Raw genomic sequence first — 25,029 nt, 5'->3', positions numbered from 1 at the left:
ATGGCAATGGATCATGTGAATGGGAATGCTCAGTATACTGTTAAGCACGCAAAGAAATTTCACCCAACTCAGCTCAGACAGTTAACGACATGCTTGAGAATTTGTTCATGTTTTCCACAAACGAAGGCCGATGTTGCTTGATATCTACCAAAATGTATGAACGCGGCTTCAGACATTTTTCCTCTTCAGAAATGTGACCATAGATTCACAGTCAGGTTTTTGCTGACTTTGGTGAAGATTTGGTGAAGCTTTGGTGAAGATATAACTACATTAAACTCAGCCAATAGCTCATTTATTTTTGGATGACATGGTTGGTTGTTTCTCGTCCCACATACTCCAATTGTGTTATTGACATGGTTGTGACCATTGTGACGCATTCGCCATGCATGGCTATTAGCTTATGCTTGTGTGTGTGTGTAATACTATAATACTATCCCTGGAAACTGAAAGGACTCTCAAATTCAAGAATAACATTTGTGTCCTTGCTAAGCCCCCCCTGAGGCCCGGCGGTCTGTTAACAAGTACTTTGCTCAGTGTGTTTTCTGTAATGTATTCTGCAAGGATTTACAGAGGTTCGACATCACCTGTCTTTTAAGATAATCTTTGTCTTACATTGTGGTACCATTTGATGTTAGTTAAAGCATAAACCATTATGAGTCATTTCTTGGATAAAAATAATTTGGAAAATGTCCGGGCAAGTACTTCGATGTCAATATTGCAAATGAAATTGATCATTGGTGCAAAATATTTACACATTGATATTTTTCATAAATAACAAAATATTATGTTATTTTTGACAACGGTAGAACAGCTACAACAGACACAGTTGCATATCAAAATGTCAATGTCAATATATTTATATATTACATATTACCCAATATAATATATATCTCTGCATTTTGTCATTTGTGACTGGAAACAATTTTGAAGATAGGATTTTGATTTAACTCATATACTTGAAAGGTGAATTTCAGTAACTAATATTTTGTACAATGCAATCAGCCAGTTTTCGCCTCAATTATATATTTGTTTATGTTCTTTCACTCCAGTCAGGACCTAAAATCAAGATAAACTCATGTTTAAGAGAAGAAAAAGTCATAGCTTCCGACTTCCGACAGCCAAGGTGGTACTGAGTGAAATCTATTATTATCTTCATTATCATCACCACATGTGACAATGTTGTTATTTAAGCTTTATGTTCTGTAAAGACAAATGATGAGCTTTATATGTGTACTGATGCATACTGTAGACACAAAGACAAAATGCTCGTTTACACTGAAACACATGTTAAAGTACGTGCACACACACAGACACACACGCAGAGGCTCGCATGGACGAAATCTACTAATGAGGATGGGAATCCCACCATCTCTCTGTTGTCATCCCTTTGTCTGTATCTCTGCCACGAGCTGTCGGAGAAAGAACAAAGTTGACGTTTTGTCTTTGTTACGTTCCCCAGTTTTCTGTGTTTGGTGGCTTTGTTTTGTGCCTTGATAGGTGATTGATTCCAGGAGCAGCAGTCCCCAGACTGGAGATCTGGCCCCACCCACTCGTCAGTGGCTGCACCTGGATTCCTTCCCTCGCAACACATAAAGTGGTGCCATTTTGTTAGGAAGCTCTCGCTCGTTGGGTGTGACTTGGAGTCTCTGTTAAATCTTGTTCTGTGTGCTTGTGAAATTTGTCATTTGTGTTTAATCCTGTTTTTTTTGTCTTTTGTTCCCAGGGAAAAGGGGAAGCACCTTGGGAGTGCGTAGGCAAGCTGCCCATGGGTCTACACCACCCGTAGTCATCCTCCTGTCTAGAAACACTAGGCAAGACCTGGGCGGACCACCCCCTGTATTTGGTTAGTGAGCCTTGCTAGTGCTCAAGGTAGGTTAGGGGGGGGGTGTTTCAGGTCAGATAGGCAAGAGGGACTATTTTGTTTTGTTCATTGTTTTGGTTCCGCCCAGCCCCTTTTCCCAAGCAACCCGTATTCATATATATATTGATAAACATTCCTTTTTACGGGCTATATGTGTTCTGGTCGTCCATGTACCTACACGCACCACACCTCTTTCCCCCATTTCCACATTGAGATGACGAGCGGCGGGTCGTTGCGTTCCCTCCTCCACGAGGCGTGCGTAACAAAGTGGGGGCTCGTCCGGGATCCAACTTGCTTGGTTCCCATCTGGCCCTGCTGCTCTGAGCTCTGTGGTTGGTGGTTAGGGTGTAGTAGTGGGGGTTGTGAATGGGAGTTTTGTATGTTCGGTAATAGTGTACATGATGGCTACTTCAGCCATCTCCAGTTTTGTTGATGTCCCCTCAGTCGCCGCAGCGATCCTCCCGTTCCCGCTGGGCCGCCGCAGCGATCCTCCCGTTCCCGCTGGGCCTCCGCCGCAGCGATCCTCCCCTTCCCGCTGGGCCTCCGCCGCAGCGATCCTCCCCTTCCCGCTGGGCCTCCGCCGCAGCGATCCTCCCCTTCCCGCTGGGCCTCCGCCGCAGCGATCCTCCCCTTCCCGCTGGGCCTCCGCCGCAGCGATCCTCCCCTTCCCGCTGGGCCTCCGCCGCAGCGATCCTCCCCTTCCCGCTGGGCCTCCGCCGCAGCGATCCTCCCCTTCCCGCTGGGCCTCCGCCGCAGCGATCCTCCCCTTCCCGCTGGGCCTCCGCCGCAGCGATCCTCCCCTTCCCGCTGGGCCTCCGCCGCAGCGATCCTCCCCTTCCCGCTGGGCCTCCGCCGCAGCGATCCTCCCCTTCCCGCTGGGCCTCCGCCGCAGCGATCCTCCCCTTCCCGCTGGGCCTCCGCCGCAGCGATCCTCCCCTTCCCGCTGGGCCTCCGCCGCAGCGATCCTCCCCTTCCCGCTGGGCCTCCGCCGCAGCGATCCTCCCCTTCCCGCTGGGCCTCCGCCGCAGCGATCCTCCCCTTCCCGCTGGGCCTCCGCCGCAGCGATCCTCCCCTTCCCGCTGGGCCTCCGCCGCAGCGATCCTCCCCTTCCCGCTGGGCCTCCGCCGCAGCGATCCTCCCCTTCCCGCTGGGCCTCCGCCGCAGCGATCCTCCCCTTCCCGCTGGGCCTCCGCCGCAGCGATCCTCCCCTTCCCGCTGGGCCTCCGCCGCAGCGATCCTCCCCTTCCGAGGCTCTCAGTCCCAGCCCCGACTCGGCCAGCTATCGCGTGTTTAAGTACTGGGTTACGTTTGGTTGTTTTGTCGCAAACTGGAGGTTTGCTGTTTTTGGGGTGGGTGTGTTACGTTCCCCAGTTTTCTGTGTTTGGTGGCTTTGTTTTGTGCCTTGATAGGTGATTGATTCCAGGAGCAGCAGTCCCCAGACTGGAGATCTGGCCCCACCCACTCGTCAGTGGCTGCACCTGGATTCCTTCCCTCGCAACACATAAAGTGGTGCCATTTTGTTAGGAAGCTCTCGCTCGTTGGGTGTGACTTGGAGTCTCTGTTAAATCTTGTTCTGTGTGCTTGTGAAATTTGTCATTTGTGTTTAATCCTGTTTTTTTTGTCTTTTGTTCCCAGGGAAAAGGGGAAGCACCTTGGGAGTGCGTAGGCAAGCTGCCCATGGGTCTACACCACCCGTAGTCATCCTCCTGTCTAGAAACACTAGGCAAGACCTGGGCGGACCACCCCCTGTATTTGGTTAGTGAGCCTTGCTAGTGCTCAAGGTAGGTTAGGGGGGGGGTGTTTCAGGTCAGATAGGCAAGAGGGACTATTTTGTTTTGTTCATTGTTTTGGTTCCGCCCAGCCCCTTTTCCCAAGCAACCCGTATTCATATATATATTGATAAACATTCCTTTTTACGGGCTATATGTGTTCTGGTCGTCCATGTACCTACACGCACCACACCTCTTTCCCCCATTTCCACATTGAGATGACGAGCGGCGGGTCGTTGCGTTCCCTCCTCCACGAGGCGTGCGTAACAGTCTTTTATCCTCTCTTCATGCTGGTCAGTGGCAGCCTGTCGAGCAGACAAACACAAAGTAACTTCTCACAACTATTTCACTCACTGCGTTCTCCTGCGTAGAACGCTCCACCGTCTCTTGTTATTTTCAATCCAAGTGTCTTTAATTTAACCATCGCCTGTAGACGACTGCTAGAAATCAGGTTTACTTTTCAAGGTGTATTACGTAGCTTGTAGACTGTTACAGGAAGTGAGGGGTTTGAAGTTGAAGCTGATGGGGCAGAGACTGTTATAACTGCCTCAGTATTTAACGCAGCCTCCATGCAGCTATCCAACACTCAATTGTTGTTGGGTAGCTGCATGGAGTGAGGGTGAGTTTTCTCAAATTGCAAATGAAGCAAAACCAGAGATGTTCTTACTTACCCCTATCCAACTCCATCTAGTCATGCAGGTAGTTCTGAATGAAAATGCGGCGGTGTTGGTCTAATGTCATAGCAATATTTCATTCCCCGAATCCTTGTTCCTGTTACTCTGGGTGAGCCACAAACCTCCAGGGGACGGGTTTAAAATCAAACGGAGTTTTAAGAATAACTAAAAATTGGGACAATAAGTCTGGATAGATACTTCTTCTCGGAATTTATAAATGTATTTTTTGAAGCAAACTAAATCGAAAAATCTTTTGTATGGGCGAAAAGGCTGAAAGCAAAACGATCTGCAGAGGCAAGTAGCAAAGATGTTTTTTTTAAATTATTATTTTTTGACTTGGTAAACCAACATCTTGAATTGTTGTTGCAAGATAAAAGCCTTCTTTGCTCTATTTTCTGCAGCCTATATTCCCACCTGCCTCAGCACGGCTTCCTCAGCCTTCGAGGTCTCTTGTGAAGCTCGGATCAAGGAGACACACAGCTCTGTCCCTCTCGCTCTCTGTGAGAGCTCCCGCTTTATTCCTTCTCACGGTAGCAGTCGGTGGGAAAGAGAAAGGCGGCGCTGTGTGTCCGAACAGTAGCATTTCTGTTGCGGTTTGGACTCCGACCCACGTCGGCTGCTGGCTTGGTCGCTAATGTGCGACGCTGTGACACTTTGCCTTACTTCCTCCTGAGGAGAAAATAGTAAAGCCACACACCTGTTCCCTTTGTGCCTCAACGCAGTGTGCTCCACTGAAGCCCAGTGTTTGTGTGTTTTCTTCCGCAGTGGAGCGATGCATGAGTGTGATGCAGTCCGGGACGCAGATGGTGAAGCTGAAGGCGGGATCCAAAGGACTGGTGAGACTTTTCTACCTGGATGATCATCGCTCCTGCATCCGCTGGAAACCCTCGCGGAAGAGTGAGAAGGCCAAGAGTGAGTATGCATGGGTGCACCACACGTACACACCCAGCGTGGAGTCGGAAAGATGGAGGTCTAACGGAAGATATCAGCTTGAATCATGAGATCTGTGGTTTCCTGCATTATGCGGGAAAAAAACCCCTGGATATCTTAATCTCTTAATATCTTAAATATGGGGAGGTGGAACACTAAGGAGACAAAGATCATTCAGGTCAGGAGTGTGTGAATCGGGGATTGGCCAGTACTCTCAAACTAATTGCTTCTAGTGTTGCTCGGCGGAGGTGGAGGGGACAACTTTAAATGTGGGGATTTGCAAATCGCAGCTGACAGATTCTACTCGTTCTGCCTTTGAAGATGCTACGTTCTACGTTCAAAGCACGTCTAACGGCACAAACGCTGCCAATCCGACTAAGCAAGGAGAGGCTTGGATTTAAAACATGAAGGATGCAGAACACAGCAAATAGTTGTAGACATTGCTCCTGGAACGGGCCGTTACCAAACCTGGCTTGTTGGAAAAAAAAGTATTGTTATAAAAATGGTTTTGTTGTCCGTTCTCAATAACTACATTATTAAGGATGTTGATTAGTCACCTTATGACACCAGCAGTATCTTAAGTAAGAGAGATGTTTATTTACATTCAACCAAAAACCTGATCTTCTTCTAACTTTTTGCTTAAACATGTCTGTGTAACAGCTGTAGCTTCTGTGCAGTGAGTCAATACGAAATTCAAGCACTTTACAGTTACAAGAGGAATTTAAATAAAATCCATTGCATTTGATCGAACTCCTTCAAAGTGGAGAGGCATCATGTCACAAAGGGCTCTGACAAAGAGGAGATAATCATCATTTAATTCATGGTCTCCTCTTCTCTTCTTCTTTCAACTGATTCATAGATCTGTCTATGGACCTGACCATGCATGTGATCAAATAGGGTGTGTGCGTGTGCGTGTGTATGTATGTAGGCGGTCAGCATTACATAAGCCTCTTAGAAACTCTCCATTGACATGATTTAAGAGAATAAAACAGCTGCCCAGCTCCTTCTTTGAGTGTATGTCCTCCTGTGCGTTTGTGTTGCCAGGCTGCCATCTGGTTACTTTTTGTCATATCGGGGTGTATGAGTTGAAATTATGTAACGGGAGCAGAGTGTAATGTGGAATTGGACTGGGATCATTTTAGCATGGATAAGGACTAAATTATTTTTTTGGGTTGTATAAGAAGGTAATTTATTTAATTGACTCAGCATGTCATTCATTCTTTTATCAACCATTAAAACATAATCATATTTTTCAAAATCCTAAGGAGTCTGTTGTTTTGAGAAAAAACACATTAATGCAATGATGAGGAACATTAACAAATCAAATTAATGGAATGAGACAGATCTGAGAGGCATAGCGTGAGGAGAAGACAAGCTAGTTGAAGGGTATGATGTGCAGAACAGGACACATTTTACTGCAGGCTTTGGCTGTTTTAACTAACAATGACACAGAATCCAAAATAGCTTAGTTCATACTGCCATCCTATTTGACTCTGATTAACTCCAAAGACAATAGCAACTGTTTACTATGTTTTTCAACACATGATAGAGGAAATCAGGGAAAGAGATGAACTCTCTCAATTGTTCCTACTGAACAGTAAGTCTTTAACTTCAGGTTTACTAATATTAGCTTTTGGTAAAACACATGCACGTATACTCTCATTAGTGGAAAAAAAACTGCTACTGGACACTTTCATGTAAATAAAGGGACTTGTCCTCAGGTGCAACACTGTGGCTAATAAAGTTGTAAATCGAAACATAGGATACCACCAGCTTCATCATTCAAGTTGCGATTCGTGTCAACACGAAACCAAAATGATTAGTGTCTTTCCACAAATAATCAAGTTGGTCTTTTCCCTTCCTCAGTCACCATAGATTCACTCTACAAAGTAACAGAGGGCAGTCAATCAGACATCTTCCATCGGCATGCAGACGGCAGCTTCGACCCGGCCTGCTGTTTCACGGTGTACCACGGAAACCACATGGAGTCCCTCGATCTGGTGACCTCCAACGCAGAGGAGGCCCGGACCTGGATAACCGGCCTCCGCTACCTGATGGCCGGCATCAGTGACGAGGACTCGCTGGCGAGGCGACAGCGGACACACGACCAATATCCTTCAGCCCCCCGTTCTTTTCCGGTGGTTCAGTGTGCCAACTCCAACCGGCATCCCTAAAACATCATTCTTAGTTGACTATCTTTTTCCTTAACGTGGGTTTCACGTGGCTGAAGCAGACCTTCGAGGAGGCCGACAAGAACGGAGACGGTCTCCTGAACATTGAAGAGGTCTACCAACTTCTCCACAAGCTGAATGTCAATCTGCCACGCAGGAAGGTCAAACAAATGTTTCAGGTGAAATTATGGAGCTCTTGTGTTTTTCATTTCATTATTTGACATCTCAAATCCAATAGGTTGATTTTACATGAGGTTATGGAGCATCACTGTAGCTGTGAACGGAAGTTAAATATCAAAACACGTGCATACATACAGTACGTGAAGCCCTCTATTAAATAAACACGTGGTTTGCTTTCAATCGAACACATCAACTTCCTTGTTAAATATTTGAGATCACTTACGTCAGCTCACCGTTGCATTTAAAATTTTCATGTGCATTCCTGAAATACGTGTGCGAGAAATATTTAATATGTCCATGCGCGAGTGGGACACTTTAAGTGGAAATAGATGAAGTGCGCAGCGAGCGGATTCAATTTTTAAAACTAATGTCACATTGAGTGAGTTCAGAAATCTACATACAGCGTCCTCGGCTTTTCTAATGGAGGTATAGTTTGTTTTTTTACCTTTACTCTAGCAGGCATGCTTGACTGAACAGCTATGTTAATTAGAAAGTTAATCATCAGACGGGAATATTTCTTTGATCTGTGGTTTAGGGGTTAAACAAGTCAAAAATACCGTCAATAAATGCAAGGAAGTCACCATAGAGGCAGATGTTGATGAGTCAGATGAAACCATAACAAGGAAAGCTGGTCAACCATGAGCAAATGAATTACTATGATAATGCTAAATAGATCACAATGCCACATGTTTGCACTGTGTGCGCTCTAACTGAATCTTAATGTTAATTTATTTAGGTCTGCAATGAAATTTATACAAAAAAAAGATGACAACATATCTGTAATTTAGCTAATCGTGATCTTAAAACCGTCTAATTGAAATTCCCTTGCAGTGCGTATTTTAAAGCCTTCAGCAACCCCGAGCAGCTTATCATTCATACAGTTTCGTATCTCTGCATAATTGGCTAAACTATCATTTTTCTCTATAAATAATTCACTATGGGTTGAGATTAGATGGTGCATTTTATTAATTTTGCTCTGATATTCAAGCATTGGCAGATAACAGCGTAGCAAACAGGGACAGCTTGTGCAGTTGCTTGATATACTCTGGATCTCTTTATTTTCGGTCCATGCATTTATGATGAAGTCACAGGGATTTATCCTGCTGGTCGTGTGTAGATGCTTTCTGTGATGGAATCCCAAAAGCACGCAGCAAGCTCATTATGGGAGTGTGATTGATGCATTAGCTGGTATTATTAGATTTGGTGTGGAGTCAATGGGCCCCCGTGTGAGATCCAGGTAAAATGAGCTGCTGCCCAGCGAGCGGGCAGAGCGGGGTGGCCCGAGAGTGCGAGCAGGTTCGCTGTCAGCGGCCGCGAGATATGAGGTGAGGCGAGAAGCAGCTGCTTGAAGAAGAAATGTGTTTGTCTCATAAGGACAAAGGGAAAGATTGTTTGCAGCTGCGCATATGTTCCCTCGTGCGTAGCCGACAGGTCTGAGCTCATTTTATACCGCAAATTGTCTGATATTAGTTATTAGATTTTAGCTGATATTAGCTAATTGTTTTTTGACTATATCACATATCCCAATAAGTACTGTACTGAAACCTTTACATTTCACTCACATCTATTCAGCCTGACAATGTGTTCTTAGTGGCTGATTTCCTTTCGGATCGCTTTTATTGAATCATAAGACAATTTATAGCAAGTGGCGAAGGGGCAGAAAAGGAAGCTGCGGCAAAGATGCTCGGCAGATAAAGATTAAGATGACACAAAAAAGTTTTGTCCATGTGTTTTAGGTATTTGATGTACTTTCCCTTCCCAATATGATCGCTGAGATGTGTCATGTGATCACATGTCCCCTCCACATCCTCACAGGAAGCGGACACGGACGATCAGCAGGGCACGCTGACGTACGAGGAGTTCTCCGTCTTCTACAAGATGATGTCTCTGAGACGAGACCTGTTCCTGCTGATGATGGCGTACAGCGACAGGAAGGATCACCTGACAGCAGAGGAGCTGGCCAACCTCCTGCGCAATGAGCAGAAGGTGAGGAGCCTCAGGTTAAAGGCAATAAAAGACTCACACAGTGAAGTTAGACCCAACGCATTTTAAAGGTCTACCCCGGAAAGCCGTTTCAATTTGAGATACGACCACCCAAACGAGAAGGATGAGACTCCTTTTCTCCGTTCACCAGTCTAACAGTTAGCTCTTTCTACCTCAGCTGTCTGTCCAGAGGAAGTCAATCCATCACGCCTAAAATTGTTTCTCATGGGAGCCATTTTTCTATTTCTCTTTACACTTTTTCACTTTAAGTGTTTTTCTCTATGTTTTCGACAAATTCCTTTCTTTCTTACACGGCAATAGTGTCAGTTTTCATCATGCGATATTAACCGCTTCCTGCCTTTGCTAACTGTCATTTATAGCTAAACAAATGGAAATCAGTCTGACTCCAGGTATCACTTACAAAGGGGTTAAATCACTCAAAGTCTAAATTATGTTTTTCTTTTTTCTCTCTAGATGACCAATGTGGCTCCAGAGTATGTTGCAGAAATCATTGACAAGTTTGAGATGTCCGATGAAAATAAGCAGAGCGGAGTCTTGGGAATTGACGGTGAACATTATTTTATTTTCTTTGTCTTTTCTATCCCTTTTACGTTCCCTCAGTTCTCTCCTTTTTTCCAAATCCTCAAAAATGTCTGCATTACAGTCAAAAGTTACATATAATTCAGAAAATCCTTTGGTAGATATGCATATATATTTCCCTAGCTTAGTTTTTAAGAAGCATCTCGGGACCAACTCATTTATTTTGATCTCAACTCCGCACAAACCAAGTTTGGAGACCGTCAGCGCAGGGACCAGATCTGTCGTCAGACGGACATTGAGAGATATGAATAACTCCCCGAGGAAACTCCTGCTGTGGTGTGTGTGTCCAGGACCACATTTTGTTAAGCTGATACACACACACAGACTCATAAGGGGAAACCCACACCAAGTAAATATTACATATTTCATATAAGGGAGAAGGATTGAGGATTGAGGAGGGAAGCTGGAGTATGAATGAGGGCTCTGGGAAAAATGAAATTGAGAGCGTGAAAGAAAAGAGAAGAGGGAGTATGGGAAGATGAGAAGTGAAGGTTTGGAGGAAGTGTGAGACTAATCTTGTTGTTGGAGGCCCGGCAGCTAAACTGTGAGTGTCTGACTGACCGGACCGATGTGCCTGCAGGCCAGACATGTGTGTTTAAATATGTAATTTGCACAGATGTGACAGCGAACAAACAAATCAGGATTAACATGTTTGTAAAGTGTGACAGGCTGTTACCTGCAATATTTATGATAAATAATAATATATACGGTGTACTGAATTCAGCCTTGATGGCCCCATGATAAGAACCAGCCAGATCACTAAAGACTCATTTCTCCTTTTCCGCATGTCTGCTTCTTTTTTTTTGTCTGCTTTTGATTTCTGGCATATTTCCCTTTAATCTCACCCTATGAGAGGTATTTTTCTGGAGATGAAGTAATTTATAAATAATTTTAAATAGTTTTTTAAAATGTCTAATTTTATATCTAATGCAGGAGTATATGTACATCTAATGGCAATCCATCCAATAGTTTAGTATTGACAAGTGATGCACCGACACTGAGCAACAGCATTTCCGTCCACATGACTGAAAATAAATTATGCAATAAAACATAATTAAAACTTTACAATATTCCGACAATGCCTATCTTACTACGTTATTTATTTCCATCATCATTTTGTATTCTCCTCCAGGCTTTACAAGCTTCATGCGCAGTCCCACATGTGATATTTTCAACCCTTTGCACCACGAGGTGAATCAAGACATGGAGCAACCTCTGTGTAACTACTTCATCGCTTCCAGTCACAACACATACCTGACTGGGGACCAGCTACTCTCCCACTCTAAGGTCGACATGTACGCCTGGGTGCTGCAGTCGGGATGCCGCTGTGTAGAAGGTATTCATATGAACCTCTTGCAAATCTAATCTGACTCTGCATATATTAAGCTGTTCCCATTTGACATGTCACAGTAGGAGAAGTGTGAAGGTGTGAATAATAAAATGAAGCTTGGTTGTATTGTATTTAGCCGTTTTAGGTTTGTGATACCATTGCATCATGCATTACTGTCCCAATGTCATGACTCAAAACAGAGTAGTTGCTGTGAAAAAGTCAATTTTAATTGACTTGATTTAATTGGAAAAGCAGCTTTCTAATTGTGAAAAAAGCTCTGGTCCGTGCTAAAAGTGGAATAAAAATAAACCCTGCAAGGGTTGTATACAGAAGTATGTTTTAATGTCACATAATATATTTATACAACTGTTCTTTGGAGAGTAAGCTGAGATGTCAAGCATAATTGAAATATTCTTTCCAATACTCAAAGCTGCACAGTGAGAAGAGGCGGGACGCTGAGAACAGTAACGTGATGCCGTGTTATTCCTCCATCATTTATTCTGTTTTTCCCTGTAGTGGACTGTTGGGATGGTCCTGATGGAGAGCCGATGGTCCAACACGGCTACACTCTGACCTCCAAGATACCTTTCAAGTCTGTCATAGAGACCATCAATAAATATGCCTTCATAAATAACCAGTGAGTCAACAACCCTATTGTTGTGTGTGATAGCATGTGAGTGCCTGTGACACAACTAGACACTTCCACGATGTTCTGGGAGAAAATGTCTCACATGGCAAATAAAAATGCCCTTTACTTATTTCTCCTTCAATTTACTTACTCATATAAATATGACTAAAACATCATTTCTGGTTGACATTTAGTGAAGCAAGTTACACACAGAGACAAACACACACACACAGACACAAACAAACACACAGATTCTATTATTTTTTGTATATTGCCCTCTTTCGCTAGATTGAGTTGCTTTACGTCCTCCTTTGGGATCAGATACAAATGCAACTCGCTCATACAAAAGCTGCAGAGCTACTACTGTGTTTCTCTTCATAAAAAGAGTTAAGAGTTTTTCACACAGCTTTTACTAAATATATTTGAATTTGATTCTCCTACAAGTTTTAACACGACAGTTGCAACATCAGCCAGGTTGGTGTTTTTCAGAGAACGCTATGATTCCTGGCAGTAATTAGCACCTATTACTGAACCATCTGCTGTGCAGCGTTTCCTCTGGCTCCCCGAGGAGACCCCGTTTGTCTCTGCTGGGTCCAACAATACCCAAACAAAGTGATGAATGATGCAGCTTCCTGCTGCTACATTGGCTTGCTTTGACATCTATTGCCATACTTATGAGTGCTTGTGTAATAAAACCAGTTATTTATTAGGTAGTGTTGGAGCAGATTAAATCTATGTGATTAAACTAAAAAAGCTAAGTTTGTTTGGCAATGTATGTTTCACAAAATGAATAAGAGTGTGCATTTGTTTTTTATATCGTATCATTTATTCTGTCAATTTCCCAGGTAATCTATGATCAGTTGTTCTAGGTACAATTAAACATTTTAAGAAAATATTAGCCCAGCATAAACTCCTTAACCTCATTCTAATTTTGTATTCTTTGTCTTGTAGCAGGAGACAAAAATGTGATAATAACTTAGCTTAGGTGGGTATAGCTGCCTGTGGACAGAGCAACGCAAGCGGCCTCCTGTCTCTAATCTTTAAGCTAAGCTACGCTAAGATGCTTGTTGAAATTGGTCAAATTAGTTTATATTTACCAAACTTGACAAATGACAGAATTGATCTTCTCACAAATTCTCGAAAGGAAAACAAATAAGCGTGTTTCCCTAAATGTTGTATTATTGATTTAATTACATTGCCAATCAATCATAGGTTTATGTAGGGTAACATTTAAATGAACAAGGAAGCAAAATAAAGACACAGGCACACAACCCAAAAATCCCATGACAACCCTGTTAATTGCTGCCTCACGTCTTTTAACTCTACTTAACACGTTATAGCTGATAATATTATTTCATTCATTGATTATTATTCTGTAAATTAAATAAAATACCATACGATCATGAATGGAAACATTTACTGCTTCAAATGAGGAAACATCTGCATATTGTCATAAACAACCCCATATTGATTAGTCATCCTTGATTACGACAGCAAAGAACGGAATTATTCCAACATCCCGTGCTGTTCTCCTCCTCTCTGCTGTTCTCACCTTTTACATTCAGCCAATATTTTATCATCAGTGCCACATGTTAATATGATTAATGGCCCCCGGGCTGTATTGAAATGGAACGAGTCTGCTCTCCCCCACATCTCTCTCTCTCTCACACAACATACAGACACACACACACACACACACACAAACAACACAACTCATTGAGCCGCCTCAGTGTTTCACTGGAGAGAAGCTCCTGGATGTCGATGTCCGGGTGTCAAAGTGAAATGACTGGATGTTCTTTTCTCTGTTGTCTCTTTTTGTCTTTGGCAGTGAACTCATTTATGTGTGCGTGAGTGTGTGTGTTAGTTCTTGTGGATCAGAGATGCAGTTTAGAGAAGGACTAGTTCCCCTGAGGGAGAGCTGTCAGTCTGACAAACCTGACATTTGAGCTGGGCGACTATGTGGCATCAAGTCATTTCACCTTTTCCAAATGAAAACACAGGCAAACACACACCAGTGAAGAGTTGTTTTTGCAGCTGTATTTGTTAAATTATTTATCTCCTCGCTGTTCTGTAGGTTTTCCATATTACCAGATGATAAAATCGTAACGTGTATATTTTGTTTTTTCTTACAGATACCCAGTCATTTTGTCCATAGAGAACCACTGTAGCATCCAGCAGCAAAAGAAAATTGCTCAGTACCTGCGAGAAATCTTTGGAGACAAACTGGATGTGAGAGATGCACTGAGCAGAGATTCAAAGACGCTGCCCAGTCCTCAAAGCCTGCAGGGCAAGATACTCATCAAAGTAAGAACACGCTGTGGACGCTGCTGGTGAATCACAGCTTTCTAATGAATTGATCATCTGGTCGCAAGGCGAACCATCTGCATCGCGCGTCTCCATTTCCTTCCTCTTATCTCAGTGACGAAAGCGGAGAGCCGCATTTAACCTCGCGTGCTGACGATGGGGAGTGGGAGAGCCACTGCGAGGCAGCTAATTATTGGCTATGAACCGATAAAGAGAAGCAAGAGGAAAAAGGGGAGGACAAAACTGTCATTGTATTAGCCATGGTGGAGAAAGTACACAAGGAAGAGATGCTGGCACATGATAATTGAGAAAGAGATTGATGTGTTCTATTTTTCATACAACATTATAAAGCGCATCTTGCACGGAGGGTCAGATGGGGGGGGGGGGGGGGGGGGGGTGTCAAACTATTAATTATTAAAATTGGCTCTAGTTGCAGAAAAAGCTTGCGTTAACCGCCATGAATAGATAAATATTCATGACGTTGCCTTCCATGAAACACACTGTTACCCAGCAGAGTTTAGATTCTAGGAAGCTATTTGCCCGCTGCATGGTGTTCCGGGGGGGGACGCATTGCCCCGTGTGTCATGGCTAAGCCGCAGTCTGCCTCTCCGCTGCTCCGCCTTAAGTCTCCGAAGCCGTCCTCTCTGGAGACTTTGTCGTTAAGATGACTTTGCCGCTCGCTCCGACCTCAGAGAGCGTGTGAAATAACTGACCTGCCGGTGCGCCCCAGTTGCTCGCTGAGGAAAAGTTCTATATGCTGTGCTCAGTTGATGCTTAGGGCCTGTTGTGGGATGTCTGTGAGAGAGCATCCCCCCCCAGGGGAAGAGACCCCCCCCTGTGGGCCACTCACACTCTAAATACAGTGTGAGTGAGTTGTTGTTTTTAAAAGCAGGGACAAAGAACGTATTTAGTCATTTAGTTTTGAAGTATACAATTTAATTATAACAAGAAAAACGCGTCGTCTGTTTAGATCATTGATTTTATTCTTTCAGATATCTGATCATTTTGAAAGTCAAAAGCACCGATTAAATGTTTGTTTTTCTCGTGTCCAGCTTCACAAGCTTATCTCTTTACTGCACCCATTGTTGTAATCCCGAGGAAGGTGTGTGCCCAGCAAGACGATCCGTGAAACGTTGTGGATATGATAATCCTCTATAAGAGACCCAACATGTGCTTCGTTTTAATACCACTTTCACTTTGATAGCCTCACAGCCAGAACATCTTTACCCACCAGCACAGGAACAATTGTTCATACAAAGAAACAGCGGGCGTTGTTCTGAGTAAAAGCTTTCCGTGTGTGTTTTTTTTGCTCTGCGCCCTCTTTGCCTTTAACCCCCGTCTCCAACCCCCCGGTGAAGCACGAGACCAGAGAGACAATAAGGGAACTTGGCACAGTGGTTTTCTACCCAGATCAAAGAAAGACGGGATAAAGGACGGGTGGACGTGGTTGAAACAAGGTGCCACTCGATGTACTGCTGAAGGCTCAGAGTCTGCCATCCACTTGGGAAGAACCTGTAAAAATCTTGACTCCCACTTAAACCTTCAGAAATGTCTCACTAATGGGCTTCCACTCTGCTGGAAGAGCTTGGAGGAGAATGCGCTGCTGATTGTATAGCTCGGGCGTGTGTTTGTGCGGGCACTAGAGTGTGTTTTCTGCTCTATTGCGTGCTTATATGTGGCAGCATTGGCTTTCACTCTGCCTATAAGTTCAGACGAATGAACCACACGCCATTTTATATTTGCGCAGTAAAACATGCTTCGTTCTTCTGCGTTATGCTCGCACTGACTATCTCAGACGTGCAACCTGTGCGGGCTTTCTACAGACACGGGAGGGTTGTGAGACACGCGGTTTGAATTGTTGATCGATGTCTGCGCTCTCTTCATCCAGGGGAAGAGTCTACCTGCCTATCTCTCGGCGGACGCCGAGGAAGGGGAAGTGTCGGATGATGACAGCGCTGATGAAATCGAGGATGACTTCAAGCTGAAGAGCAGTAATGTAAGACGGAGGATTATAGCTGTAAACATGAAATGCACTTTGCACTTTTGTACAAACGCACTGAAATGATTTGAATAGAATATATCCGCAAACAAATTAGAACAGTATTTCTTCAAATAAAAATATTATATATATATATATATATATATTAATATAAAATATCAAGGCAAGGCAAAGTTTATTTGTATAGCGCTTTTCATACACATGGCAGACTTAAAGTGCTTCACATCATAACATTTCATACAATAAAGTGAAATAAAATGCAGGAATTAAAAGACAATTAAAAACAGCAAATAAAATTATAAATTACAATCTTATTTAAATTGTTTAATTAAAGGCAGAGGTTAAAAGTGCAATGTAGGTAAAATTTAGCAGAAGGCGAAGCTGAACATAAAAGTTTTCAGTCTTGTTTTAAACGTGGTCAGAGTTGGGGCAAGTCTTAAATCATCAGGAAGTTTATTCCAGCTGTTTGTTGCGTAGTAACTAAATGATGCTTTCCCATGATTTGTATTTACTCTGGGAATCACTAACAGATTGGTGTCAGAAGATCTTAGTGATCTTGAAGGCTTATGTAGTGGAAGCATATCAGTGATATACTTTGGCCCTAAACCATGTAGTGATTTATATGTGAGCGGTAGATTTTGATTTTGAAATAAATTCTCTGACATACTGGGAGCCAATGTAAGGATTTAAGAATTGGTGTAATGTGCTCACATTTTTTGGTCTTTGTTAGAACTCTAGCAGCAGCGTTCTGAATAAAAAATATTTATCTCCATTTTCACCTTTACAAAAAAATACCTTTAGAAACAAAGACCTAAAAGTAACTCAATATTCCTGCTGTCTCTCTCTGTCTGTCTTGGTAGTTTTCCTTTGTAATTTAACTTGTTAAAGTGCTGCTTAACGTTAGAGAATACAACCATTCCTCCACACACAGAATTTAGGTAATGGGCTCTTAATGACATTGTTGTGCACAAAGTAATGACTCCAGTAATTGGGTAGTAATGTGGGTACTTGTAAAGTTTTATTGACCATCATTGCAGTAATGTTTGGGAATAATTAATGCTTAATGGTAGGGACATAAACTTGCGTTTAAAAAATAAAGGGCGAGCTGCTCAGAAACATGTAAAACATGTCAGCGAATCTGGTCCCTGCTTCCTGGCTGCAAATCACTCCTGAACTTGCCTTGTGACACGTTTTTATAATGAATCTTAATCCTTTTTATTTATTTCTGTATAGTGGCAGGGTCCTTCTCACCACATTTAAAGTAGGAAAACACTACACACACCCAGATGGTTCGGTTCAGAAAATGGCATCGTTCTTCTGGATTTAGCTGGAGGCACCAGGCTGCAGATGCCACTTTGGATGATCATTGCCATTTTAATGACAGGTTTTAAAAGGCTGGTGCGAGGTTTTTTACTGATGAGAGGTTTTGTATTGAGCTCGTTAAACCTGCTTTCACAGTAATCACCACCAACATTCCATCAATAACACAATATAGCTTTTGTCTAATAGGGATACTCTGGCTGCGCAAATAGAGACTTGTAAAATATGTATAATAGGAATACAATCTGTCCAAAATATCAATTTGCAGCTCACTGCAGACTAAACTATTTGGTGTTTGATATTTAGGGGAAGTAAGTGATTTTGTACTGTACTGTATAGTTGCTGTTTTTCATTTTATACTCGTACCACAATGTAACTAAGGTTATTAAAACACCAACAACATGTCTATAAATAGATTATTATTGTTATTATTATTATTATGTTTTTTTTTCTATCCCCAAAATTAAATAGAGCATGAATTAAGCTTTTTCAGCACACGCAACAATTCAGAGTAGTTTGAAATCTGCTCTATTCCCAATATTAAGCAGAAAATATTTAACTTTTGCCGATGATAAAGATATGGTTAAAATATCAAACACTGTCTCTCGATGCTCTGAAAGATGAAAAAATAACAGCTAACTAGTAACAGTAATTGCCTGCAAGTGGTGCAGTTGTCAAAATTGGACCCGCTTTTGTTTTCTATATGCACATCTACATGTCTACAACTGCAATCCTAAATTGCTGCTGTAATTGTTTGTCAGCCGCAACATGTGCTGTTGCACCAACATGACTCTTCCCTCCATCATTTCTTTGCAATACATGTTTCCTTGCAACTGTATCGAAATTACCTCCGTGCTGTGTCTCACTTTCTAGCCCGGCTCTCCTTCTTCTGCCCTTTCTTTATGGCTTTCTTCTTCCTCAACTCAGGACAATGGTCATCACCAGGTAGAATCTCACATCAGAAAGAAACTGGACTCTCTATTGAAGGAGTCTCGCATCGGGGACAAGGAAGACACAGACAGTTTCAGCATCCGAGCCCTGCTCAGGGCTACTCACCAGGGCCTTCAGAAGAACCTGCGTCAGGTAACACGCTAAGACATCGCAAACAGCTGTGTATTGGAGCAGTACTCGTCAACAGATGAAGAGAGTAAAGGAAAGGGGGGGGGGGGGGGGTAAAACTAGGCCATTGCATTAGTCACAGATGGAAATGGAGAAAATAAAAGAGTGGACTAGTTACCGCACCAAGTCAAACAAGTCAAACAGACTCTCTTAACAACACAAATGGAGTAAAACAGGACCTCCTCAGGCCACTCAGAAGGGACCTCCCACCTGAGAGCTCTTTCATCTAAAGTGTGTTAAAATCGATCGAAAGTGATGAGAAACTAAATGTCTGCAGTGGTGCTTAATATTTAATCTCCCTGCTTGCCTCCTGTGCTATTTTTAGAGGCTTCCCTTTCCTGACAGCCATTTTAATGTAGTGGGTGTGCATCGGGGTTTCCCTTTGCTCTCGGCTGGTGATCCCCTTCTACCGTTTCTCCCTGTATAACAGTAATTTGCCTTTTTTCGGTCTCTCTCCCTTTTTCTCATTTCTCACCCGCTCTCCACTTCAACTGTGCTGTGCTTTTTGGGCTGTTGTCTCATGCAGCCCCTCCAGCTACTCAGCCTCAGGGTTTAAGTGTCTCGGTGTGTGCTAATGTGGTTGGGATTAGGTTCACATCCAGTGATCCACACACACATAAAGGTAAACAAACATGCACACAGAAACCTAAAAAAAAGAATGTGTCTTTTTTGTCTCTAGAGCTCCAAGGGGGTTCTGAAGAAATCCCAAAGCAGATCCTTCATTACAACGCTAAAACAAAAGGTGAGAAGAAAGAGAGATTTCTGTTTTTGTGTTTGATTGTTGCTCTTTTGTGTGAGGTGTCACATGGCAAATTTAAGTTAGTTGGTAATAGAAAACAATGCGTTTCTGCGAAGTTCAACATTGAGTGTGTGATGAGCCTCTTCAACTGATCTTCCCTGATTAGAATCAGAAAAGAAGCTTCACTGTTGTAGATACATCTTCCATAAAGTGGTACATGATAAAATCAAAACACAGAGCGTGACCATGAATCACCATTAAGATCGCCATACGCATCACACTGCACGATGCATTGAATGCGCATCTGTAAATTACAGATGTGATTTGCAGCATGTAATTTACAGCCTCGCTAAGCTTATTTTTTTTTTCCCTCGTAGTGAAAATTCACAAGATGTTGTCTAAACCTTCAGGGTTTTTCTTAGATGCAGTTAGCATCGATTCATTCATTTTACTTTATAATATAGGTTTGGTGTATTTCTTTTTGTTAGACATCTACACTCCCTCATTTTTCAGGCAAAAATGATTCCACTTTTTCCCTCATCCATTGGCTACATTTTACCTTCCTCTTCTCCATGTGCAGTTTACCCACTCACATTTCCTCCTCATTCTTGTATACCTCCCTCTTTGCGTGTATAAGTGTGCATGCATGGGTGCATGTAATCTTTTGGCAACCAGCCTAAAGCCTGTAATTACTGTGAACCTCATCTGCTCCTCAACTCCGCTTTAGCCCAAATATTCATGTTTAAAATGCACATTTCAATAGACAAATATAATTACATATGTTTTATTATCAAAATGCTTAGCAAAACTACACACTCAAACTGCTACTCCAATAGTAACACTTTATGAATCCTTATTCAGCCAACTCCACAATTATTTTTGGTGAGTTCATGTTTCATCATGTTTATTTATTCAACACATTTATCAGGATAGAAACTGAAGACAAGGATGCATACCATGACTTTCTGCGTCCACCCATCAGTACCCCAGGTGTAGTGTGGTTGTGTGTGTGTGTATGTTTATACTTTATATTCCTTTGTGTCCACTGTCCAGAGGCACTCCAAATCCAGGCTGCCATGCCAAAGCACGGACAAGGAGGAGGAAATTCAGGAGGTGTCTGGGCGGGAGGCCGGAGGACAGTTCAACAGGTAACCTTTGACCCGCTTCTCCACTGCACTGACAATCCCTGACAACCGGGGGGGTTTGATGGTTGGTGACAGCCGGGTGCAACGACTGTCCCGGTGTCATTAGTTCCAGCTAAAGCCTCTTCAGCTCTAATTTATGGTTGCGAGAATGATGGATTTCAAGCCAGGTGCTGCTACAGAGATTAGAAAAAGGGGAGACTGGTTGGTTTTGATTACTTCTCCTTTTATGCGTCATGTTTGACGCGTTGTCTTTTAAATGTTGTCATCAAGAATGTTAGGCAGTTTTCACTGTGTAAGCCTCGCTGTTCGATCACAATGTTCTGCCCATAGTTCCTCAAATTGGATATTTACACATGGAGGAGACTCTAATCCGAATTCCACATGTCAGATCACATTATTTTTTTCTCTCTCCGTTGTTATTAGAAATCAAACAAAGGAATAACGACTTAAATCTGTACATCTCCCAGTTCTCTCTTTCGACCTTTGTCATGTTTTTTTCCACTCTTTCTTTGTAATTAGGCATTGAGTATGAGAATTCAGCTGCCTTTTCCTTCCTTAGTCTCTCTCTGCCTAAAAGGGTTTTGTCTGTCTTTGTTATGGTTGCACATCAATATATGCCTGTCACGGTGCATATTATTTATGAATGTAACTATGTGACTAAGTTAAGACTGCGTGTGTGTTGTTGTATATGCGTGGATTCCTGCTGCGCTGCATGCACTCTGGTCTCTGGAAATAGTTTTGCTTGAAGCTCTTGCCTGCAGTTTGCAAGTTGCTTCAATGATGGAAAAATCCTCTTTCTATGAGTGTGTGGCTGTTTGCATGTCTTCTTGGTATACCTGTCCCACATGTCCTTACGTGCTCTCACTCCCGCTCCTCTGTCCTCTCTTGCAATTGTCTTCTGTCATCTGGCATTCGTTTTCTTAGGGGGGGAAGGAAGAGGAAGACGATGAAACTGAGTAGAGATCTGTCAAACCTCGTGGTGTTCACCAACTCCGTTGCCTCTCAGGAGTGCCTGAATGAAGGTGAAACGGCAAACAAACAAACAGTCCCATTGCCATCTTGACCTCAACGACAGTTTTGCACCCCTAACGCATGTTTCTCTTTAGGTACTCCAGGGGACGTTCTTTCGTTCAGTGAGACCAGAGCCCAGTCTCTGGTCAATCACAGAGCGGATCAATTCCTGGCTTTTAACCAGAGGCAGTTGTCACGGATTTATCCCTCAGCCTATCGTATCGACTCATCCAATTTCAACCCCCAGTTCTACTGGAACGTGGGATGTCAGTTGGGTAAGACTCCTTTTGAAGTTCGTCACCTGTATGGAGGTTGACTGTTAATGAGAACACCATTACACTGCACGCCAGCACATGCACACATGCTCAGATTCATCCTGTGCGCCCCACACCATGCACTTCATTTACACATATCACGTGTGTAGTTTGCCAGTGGCCGTAAGTGCACAGGGTAATTGGTGTGTGCATGAACACTAATTATACACAACAAGCAAATACATACAGTAAACACGTGTATTTGGTTTAGCTGAGTACGTGACAGTTTATTTGCAGGGCTACAGTTGGAACGGGAACTGGTCAGGATTCAGGAGGAGTACTCAAATAAATAAAAATAGGATAAGTAGATGAAAAAGAGTCTGAACTGAGAACTGATTATTATTTTTAGGAGATTCGCGATCCAAGGATACCCTGCCTGTCCTTGCCAATACAAAAACAAATCTATTGAATTCAGAGAGCAGTACTTATCTGTTTATTAATGGGAAATCTCTGTTAAGCATACAACACTACAAACTGTTAGAAAGGAATTAAAACCTGTAAATAAAAACTAAACACAGAAGATGTTGAAACTGTAAATCTGCCTTTTTTCAAATTTCTGTACGCTGGTTTCCTTACACATCTTCAAATTAGGTTGCATTCGCACACCTTTTTAATTAATAAAACAATGAGAAAAATTTGTTTGCTCATATCCTTTTTGCAACACACTTTTGAGCATCCTCCTGATCTTCATTGTTTATTTATAATGCAATTATTATTATCTGTATAATAATTGATGACAGTAGAGGTTTATTGACATTTCGTATCTAAATAAGTTTTCCTCTTTCAGTTGCTCTGAACTACCAGACAGAGGGCAGGATGATGCAGCTCAACAGAGCCAAGTTCATGGTGAACGGAGGTATTGGTTACGTCCTCAAGCCCCCTCCCATGTGTAAAGGTAAGGCAACCGACTGACTGCATGCAAACAAACAAGGACCGATTTATGCGTACAAATCATTGCTTATTCATACAGAAACACGTATGTGCATCTCCCTTTTAGATGGATGATAGATATCCATCTGAAAGGCAGGCACGCAACACAGGGGAGGCATGAATGTTTCCATGGGCTTGCTGCAAATGTAGTTTATAATACTGCTCTGTATGATGCTCATGGAGCACACCTGTGGCCACACAAGTCAACAGTGTCAAGCAGGTTAAAGAAATGTGTGTATTAATTTGTTTTACCTTTCTTACATACAAACACAAATATGTGACTTGACCTGAGAATTTCGGCTTTATGTTATTCCTCTGCTTTATTTCTTCTAGGTTCCTTCAACCCATTTAGTGACGACCCGCTTCCGGCTTATCCCAAGAAACAACTCATTCTCAAGATCATTAGTGGACAGCAGTTGCCCAAACCACCAGACTCCATGCTGGGGGACCGTGGAGAGGTATAAACACACCACAACCTGCATTCGCCATCTCTATTTTTACACACACACACACACACACACACACACATACAAACATGCTCGACCATTCGCAAATGTTCGACTTGCATTTAGCTACAAATAAATTCTGCATCATAAAAATGATATTTAATTAATGATTTTTAATCCCCGTTTATCCTATTCAGATTATTGATCCATTTGTCGAAGTGGAGATCATCGGCCTGCCTGTTGACTGCTGCAAGGAACAGACCCGAGTTGTTGACGACAACGGTTAGACACAGATTTCAACAAAATCACAGCACCGTGCACCCGCTGAAGAATGCATATATGGCATATCATAGCATATCATCTTGAACGAGTCTTAAAGCTGTAACAATTGGTGTTAGAACAACCATGCATCACGTGACATTGTGAAAGGGGTTGCTTGTGTTGTTGAACCATTAAAACTTCAATTTGCTGCCATCCGTGACATATGAGCTTTTGCTACTATTGATGTGAAGCCAAAATGTATTTTGAAGTCACAATGTCTCCTGTGAAAAGTGTCTGCTGATGGATGGATAATAACTGTTGTCGTGATTTTAAATACATACCTTTTCTGTTTTACAAATAGATCGAAATCACACAGTTCAATCTAATAATAATACATTTCATTTATATAGAGCTTTTCCAAAAGTCCCTTTGGATAAAACATTTTTAAAAATCCTAAAAGCTAAGCTGTAAATAAATAAAACCAAGCAAACAGTGAACACACACACACAATAAACAGCCGTACATTAAAAGCCGCTCTGAAGAGGTGGGTTTTGATTTGTGTTTTAATGTCTTTACTTTACACTTCCGCTGGATCAGATGATCTAACATGAAGCGTAAAGGACGCAGAGCAAAGGGATCTGCTGTTGTCACCCCAAACATGTCCCCACATATGAGGAAACCTGACTGGGGGTGGGGGTGGGGGCAGTGAAGCCTCCTTTGGGAAAGGTTATAGATCCCTGGGGGCTCAACGGTATTATAAGATTAGTGTGAAGGGCATTGATCCATCAAATATATCATTTCATAAATCAGTACCGCATTCTCTATCTTTACGAGTCTCGTGTACTCTATATACTGCATGTTTCAAAGAGATACTGAAGACGATCATAATTACACAAAACTATATGTTTGCTTTCCTCAGGTTTTAATCCAGTATGGGAGGAGACTCTGTCCTTTACACTTCACATGGCTGAGGTGGTTTTGGTGCGTTTTCTTGTCTGGGACCACGACCCAATTGGAAGAGACTTTATTGGACAACGAACTGTTGCCTTCACCAGCCTGATGCCTGGTATGTGCAGAATTCAGCAGCGTCTTTTCAGCTGTATTTTTTGTGTATCATTGAAATGAACTTAACTTTGTCACTGCAAGTAAGAATTATTATAGTTTATCTACTTAAAGAGACAGGGAGACTCAGTCACGATCAGATCACGATTTCCATTTATGGATTCGGTAGTGCTGCGGTTATGGGGAAAGTTATCTAGTGAATCATAATTTGTATCGTAAAAGACCTTTGGCTTGGTGGGTTCTTTTGGCTGTT

General features: G+C 42.6%; 1 protein-coding gene across 8 annotated transcripts in view; it reads left to right on the top strand.

Annotated features, from left to right (window-relative positions):
• plch1 (phospholipase C, eta 1) overlaps positions 1–25,029 on the top strand; it is a 44,725-nt gene that overhangs the window by 13,762 nt on the left and 5,934 nt on the right. For all 8 annotated transcript variants that reach the window (XM_040180385.2, XM_078098452.1, XM_078098453.1 and 5 more), the window contains 18 exons: positions 5,070–5,216; positions 7,101–7,344; positions 7,455–7,584; positions 9,401–9,571; positions 10,043–10,136; positions 11,301–11,504; positions 12,015–12,135; positions 14,259–14,430; positions 16,319–16,426; positions 18,677–18,832; positions 19,548–19,610; positions 20,661–20,755; positions 21,677–21,774; positions 21,859–22,038; positions 22,865–22,972; positions 23,341–23,465; positions 23,651–23,735; positions 24,634–24,780. In XM_040180385.2, coding sequence (XP_040036319.2) covers positions 5,070–5,216; positions 7,101–7,344; positions 7,455–7,584; positions 9,401–9,571; positions 10,043–10,136; positions 11,301–11,504; positions 12,015–12,135; positions 14,259–14,430; positions 16,319–16,426; positions 18,677–18,832; positions 19,548–19,610; positions 20,661–20,755; positions 21,677–21,774; positions 21,859–22,038; positions 22,865–22,972; positions 23,341–23,465; positions 23,651–23,735; positions 24,634–24,780 — 2,448 coding nt within the window. The remainder of the gene's footprint in view (positions 1–5,069; positions 5,217–7,100; positions 7,345–7,454; positions 7,585–9,400; positions 9,572–10,042; positions 10,137–11,300; positions 11,505–12,014; positions 12,136–14,258; positions 14,431–16,318; positions 16,427–18,676; positions 18,833–19,547; positions 19,611–20,660; positions 20,756–21,676; positions 21,775–21,858; positions 22,039–22,864; positions 22,973–23,340; positions 23,466–23,650; positions 23,736–24,633; positions 24,781–25,029) is intronic.

Source organism: Gasterosteus aculeatus, chromosome 1 (genome assembly GCF_964276395.1).
Source record: "Gasterosteus aculeatus chromosome 1, fGasAcu3.hap1.1, whole genome shotgun sequence".
NCBI classification, from domain to species: domain Eukaryota; kingdom Metazoa; phylum Chordata; class Actinopteri; order Perciformes; family Gasterosteidae; genus Gasterosteus; species Gasterosteus aculeatus.
The sequence above is the reverse complement of the archived record's forward strand: the minus strand, read 5'-3'. Positions and strand labels throughout refer to the sequence as shown.